The 6,155-nt window shown below is 37.9% G+C and overlaps 1 protein-coding gene across 1 annotated transcript in view; it reads left to right on the forward strand.

Annotated features, from left to right (window-relative positions):
• Nucleotides 1-463: 463 nt before the first annotated feature.
• GTF3C1 (general transcription factor IIIC, polypeptide 1, alpha 220kDa) overlaps nt 464-6,155 on the forward strand; it is a gene marked incomplete at its 5' end in the record, with an annotated part of 39,609 nt that continues 33,917 nt past the window's right edge. Inside the window, 5 exons of the mRNA XM_010021047.1 lie at nt 464-673; nt 839-1,015; nt 2,131-2,274; nt 2,754-2,850; nt 3,317-3,440. Of these exons, the coding sequence (XP_010019349.1) occupies nt 464-673; nt 839-1,015; nt 2,131-2,274; nt 2,754-2,850; nt 3,317-3,440 (752 nt within the window). The remainder of the gene's footprint in view (nt 674-838; nt 1,016-2,130; nt 2,275-2,753; nt 2,851-3,316; nt 3,441-6,155) is intronic.

The raw sequence follows: 6,155 nt of genomic DNA on the forward strand, positions 1-6,155 counted from the left end.
AAAACCGAAGTGGGTGGCTGGCGGCAGGCAGGAAGGAGTGGGGCTTTGAAGTCTGCTCTGCAGGAGATCTGTACAGGAGCCCTGGCTAGATTTCTGCTCAAATGACTATTCACCACTTAGCTACAGGTAGAATTTATGTCACAGTTCATCAAGGCGGATGTACCCGTTGTTTTCCTTTTCTGTGACTATTATTTACGTATGTTTCTCTTATTCCCACCACTTAAATATCCTTGAATTTTTGAAGATCAGTGTATTCCCCTTCTGCTTCATACGTTCCACCTACTGATAAGGTTTGGTTGTCCTCCAGGAGTGCGGCTCTGCTGTTTGTATTTTTCCAGCTTTGAGGTTTCAAGAGTTTCATTTTCCCAGGATACTTCATAGAGGTGTCAGCATTGTTTGTGTTATATTTCAGTTCCAAATTCCTCTTTCTCGGGTAAATGTTGGCTCTCTGCTTTTACTTCAGATATGAAGAAATAGACCTTGAAACAGGAATACTGGAAACCAAAAGAGATCCTGTTCCTCTGGATGATATTTATCCTGTCCACATGATTTTGGATAATAAAGATGGCATACAAGGTTCCTGCCAGTATTTTAAAGAGAGAGTAGATATCACCGATCAAATAAGGAGTAAAGATTTGCAGCCTTGTTATACTTATGTAGAAGCTATTGAAAAGTGAGTGAAATCTTTATATCTATAAAGATTATTAACTTAAGTTTTAAAATTTAGTCCTCAGTTTATGCAGATTATATCAAGGGGGGGCTGGGAGGGGGATGGTAAGTGACCTCTCTATTTTTATTGCATTACTAATAATTTATTACTTTCCTTACCGTTTTGTAGATGGGGAGAGAAACTAGTCATTGTTGCTTCCCAAGACCAGCGTTACAGAGCTTTGATAGGCTGGGAGGGGGACCCTGACTTAAAGCTCCCAGACTTCTCCTACTGTATACTGGAGCGTTTAGGTCGTGCTAGGTGGCAAGGAGAGCTTCAGAGGGACCTTCACAGTGGGGCTTTCAAGTAAGTTTATGTCTTGCTATAAGGATGAAATCAAAGCTAATAAGTTTCCACTGGTTGTTTATAAAGATCTGTCCACTTAAGACTTCCTATGTATTGATTTAAACTCTTGTTTGTATTGATAGTTTCTCATCCTTACTACAAGGAGCGCTGGGTTTTTGGAGCCTGTATTGCTTAATGTGGACTGGTCACTTTCTTGAGTTCATTATATTACCTGACATTTTCTCATGGAACCACAGATTGTCTGTCGGGTCAATACACGTTTCTAATTTGTAGAAGTTCTTGCTTTCTCTAAATGACTTTTTCTTCAAATTTGGGGTGGAATGATCATTTTTATTTACTTTTCTTATGGCATCTTATCCTGGCCAAGTTCTGAAAAGATTCTTGGATGCCCACCTTTTGTCCCCAGAATTTGTCCTGTGTAACATCTTCCTCTGTGTGACCTGAACAGGAGCCTGAGTTACCAGCTCACAAGCTAGACCATGTATTTTGTGGATAGAGGAGCATTACACAGCCTCTTGGGGAATTCCTGGTATTGGGGTGCTGGAGAATATTAGCATTGCTGCTAAGGATTCACTGCTTTTAGGAGATGAAGCATATGTAGCTTGTAAACCACACTGGCATTTTTTTTTTTGCCACTTAGGAAGCTCTTTTAGGTAACTAAGATGATGGGTGCAGAGGGGAAATATTTTGTGGGTACTTTTCTGTCAGTTCAGTTGCCTAAGACAGCTCAAAATGGGGTGAGATATCAAAGTTATTGCAAGGGGGGCTGTGATTGTAGTGTAGCCAGGAGTTCGGAGAGGGTGCAGAAAGAGGGCATGGGCCTACAATATTGGTTCAGCTGTCTCATTAAACCGTGTCATGACACTGATTATGCATAGGGACTGTAGGTTAAAACTGGAGGTATTTGTCTCTGTTTAACTGGATTAACTATGAAACTCAATTTCACAGGTTATCTTAATTTTGGTAGTTCCTGATTTTGAGGTTGTCACTTTGAAAATTAACATGTGTTGCCAAGACCATAGGTAATTTAGGTGAAGTGTTTTGGGATACTGGATAATTAGAATTGATTTGCAGAAGTACCTATGCCTATAGGTGTCTTGCCATCTTTTCTTTAGAGTGGATGCTGGAAAAATTCACTATCACCGAAGAGTATTGGACAGAAATGGTCTCATAACAATGCAGTCCCATGTCATAAGACTACCAAGTGGAGCACAACAACACTCAATTCTACTGCTTCTGACTCGCTTTCATGTTGATAGGTATGTGCCAGCCAGGTGTTTTAAAGATCTGGGTAGATTGTGACCTTTTATAATGAGGAGGATTGCTCTATTGTCACAGAATTGTCACACTTTCCTGCTATTGTCTGTTCTCAATTTCTTCATTAACTCCTTTTCTGAATGCTTCACATTGTAGCACTAATCTTTCTGTAAATTCTGAGTGTTCTCACTTCACATGCATTTCTGATAGATTTTTTTGTTTTCCTGGTTTTCTTATGATTTAAACTTGTACTTCTGTGGATTGCCAATGAAGCTACAGCCTGGGCTAGTCACTGTTACCGCAGTTGGAGTCTCTTCTTAGTGCTATTCACAGAAAGGAAAAAAATCCTATAATCCCTAAAACAATCTGAGAACACTTCAGCATACTTTCTCTAGTGACTGATCTTTTGTAAAGGTAAAACTTGTGTTTATAAAGCTGTATGCATGCTTACATGTAAAATAATTTTCTTCTTCTTGGTTAGGAGGAGCAAATACGATATTCTGATGGAGAAACTCTCAAGTATGCTAAGTGCTCGTTCAAACCAGATGGAAACGTTAGGAAACCTGAGGGAAGAACTGGTGAGATTCATTACTCTTTCAAATTCTCACTCACGTAGAATCTAGATGATAAGTATTAAAGGCAGTGATTTGCGCTGCTTGTTTTTTTAAGTTGCACAAAATTTGGAGGTCGGATATCAAAAGAAGGATCTTAAAAACCTAGTAGATCAAGTTGCTGCTTGTCATAAGGAAGGAGTTCTGTTCAATCCACATGTTCAGAAAAGTTTTGTCAGTGGATATCATCATGCACTTCTGGCTTGCAGTGCTGCTGCTTATTTGGACAGTAGAGTTGGAGGGATAGAACACACTCTGGAAGCATCTTGTGCTCTGCCTGGTGTCTGCACTAGCAGGATTTAAGATCCTTCTTTGGTATCCTACTCCACAATACTGTGATTTAAGAACAGGCAGTATGAATGTCTTTGATACTAATCACCTACAGGTGAGACTTTTTGGCTACAATGACTTCTGTCATTTCTCTTTGCATTAGGGTCTTTGTGAAAGAACCTTCAAACGTCTGTATCAATACATGATGAATGCTGGCCTAGCCAAGGTAATATCCATCCCATTACAAGATATACACCCCAGTGGAGGACCCTACAAGACAAAGAAAGGTAGCTAGAATCATATCTTTGCTTTCTTTTTGTGTAATTACACTGATACATTCTGCATATAAGCTTCAAATCTTAAATTAAAGGATGTGTAAGTGAAAATCTGACTATGCAATTATGTGGAGAAATGTGTTAATAAAGCTAGAACACTGCAGCCCACTTGAATTTAGGCATTTGTTCCGGGTTTTTAAGAAAAGATTGGAGGCAATTTTGTTGTATAGCAGTGGAAGCTGTTTCAGTTGATTGGGACTCCTGATAAGATTGCTCACACCACTACAGAGAGCTGGAACAAACAGCAGTCCACTGACCTTTCTGGTTGAATGGCAAATCAATAAACTTGACAAAAATATATTAAAGATTACAAAAAATCTTTACTATATAAACCAAAAAAGGCTATTATGAAATAAGCTAAAGAAACAGACTATCTTAGTTATGGCTTTTGCTGAAATTATGACTTTTGTTGAAAGTCATGAGAATGCAAAGTTTCTGGGGAAAGTTTCACATCAAATGATGAAAGTAAGCTTCTACAGCACTACCTTGGAATTCTTGAAGTAAGCAAGATAGCCAATAAGTACTATTCAAAAAAGCCATAGTCTACTGGGGGGATAGTTTAATGCATAACCAGCTTTGAACTCAAATTTAACAGCTTTGGAAGAACTGCTGATAACTTCCCAACATGTAGTGGAAAGACAAAGAAGAGCAGAACAACATGAAGAGAGGAGACTAAAGAAAGCAACTGCTCTCAGAAAAAGATGCAGATAAAACTTGCATGGGGAAAAAACTACAAGAAGTAATTACAAGAAGTATGAGGAAGGATAGTATCACCAGTAGAATTGATGATTAAGGAAATCTAAATCGAATCTTTAACTACAGAAAATCCTAAAAGATAGGATTGCAAGAGTTAAAAAAATAGTTCAAAAACTGTGTGGGTTTTTTTCAGAGATATAATGAACTATGTGTGAAAATGTAAAAAATAAATCTGATATGAACTAAACATTGCAAATTACGTAGGAGTGACCATAAAGGAAGGAGTAAAAGTGTCAATAAAAATGTGAGCACTTTGAGAATACAAAAGTGATGCCACTTACAAAGACTCGGATTAAGGCTTTTGATAAAACAACAAATTCCTTCAAATATTTTAAGGCTAGGGGAGGGAAATCCCTCTCTTTAGGGAAATCGTATTATGAACAAAGAGAAATAACAGCCAAAAGTAGGTACAGCATCTAGCATGGTTCATAAAGAAATCTTCCATGTTGTACTGAATAAATAGAGAGTGATTGAACAACTTCATTTGTCATAAAATACACAGGTTCACCTCCTTCCCTTAAGTATATCAGAGGGAGTTTTACACAAGAGAATTTTTAAGTTCACAATTTCAAGAAGGTAGTAGAGATCCTAAAAAATATTCTAGAATAGATAAGAATAAAATAAAATACATGGGGAAAATTATAATCTAATTTTTACAAAATACCTGTTGTACATAGTTAATATGTTTGAGCAAGTGTTTCAGTATACAGGGGCTTGCACCACAAGGATACCTTTAGTCACACTGTTGAGCGTAGTCATTGACAAAAACTTAGTTTCTCTCTGAGACTTCAAGTGATATTACACCAAGTTGTATTTGTTTTTACTTCCTCACACTGACATTCACATGTTCTAATGAGCTGAATACACTTGCAAATAAACCCCAAAAGACTAGGTAGGATTCCTAAGGAGTTTATAATCATCAGTAAAAACATCTAAATTCCAGTTAAAATATTTACTTAGAAGACAAGAAAATACAAGTCCATTTATAAGCTTAATGGCAACCCACAAGGCAGTAGATGATTCAGGTTTGTCAAAGATTGGCACGATGGCCACTGCATTTACTACTTAAGGTCATCAAGAAATATGCCACCTGATGAATCTTTCACTTCAATGATAATTTCATCTTGCAGACTAAAAAGCTGAAAACCCACACAAATGCCTTGAAGACTACTAGGCATTAAACTAGGATGAATTAATAATAGTTGATTTTCATTGGCGATCAAGGTAGTTTAATTCTGAAGTTATACAGGGAAGCAGATAGAAATATGTGGAATGCACTTAGGATGAAGCCAGAGCATTTGCTATGGGAAGCGCATTATTGGGCAGTAGGAGCTACAGTAAAAGGAATTGGTTTGTGTTTTGGTTTTGGTGGGGTTTTGGTTTGTGGGTTTGATATGTTTTTTTTTGGGGGGGTGGTGGTAGGGTTTTGTTTTCAAATACTGCTTCAGGTGAAAACTAATACATTGTAGAAATGCAGAGGATATAATAACAGTGCCTGCAGCCCTACCATAGTGTCAGCATTTAATTATTATCCTAAAGCAGTGTCTTAGAATACTGGCAGGAAAAGGATTCAGACTGAGGAAGAATAATGGAATCATCTGTCCTGGTGCTCAGTCACATGGTTAAATTACTGTGGATTAACTTCATGTTGGCTAAGCTTCAGTAAGTGATCAGATACGTGCGTAAGATAAAATTCATTAGCTGTAACCTTAATGATTTCAACCAAGCTCTCACCTGGCATTTTTCACAGCAGGGCTGTATCAGAGGAGTAGAGATGGCTGTAGATGTTCCCACCCACTGCTACAGGATGAATTGGCTACTTCTGCAGTAGCTGCTGAATCACTGCAGCTTGATAAGCTGGCAATGTACAGTAACCTGGCCGTAGTACCACCAGACTCTTAAATTGTTCAG

The sequence above is a fragment of the Nestor notabilis genome, unplaced genomic scaffold (genome assembly GCF_000696875.1).
Source record: "Nestor notabilis isolate BGI_N333 unplaced genomic scaffold, ASM69687v1 scaffold21468, whole genome shotgun sequence".
In the NCBI taxonomy this organism is placed as follows: Eukaryota; Metazoa; Chordata; class Aves; order Psittaciformes; family Psittacidae; genus Nestor; species Nestor notabilis.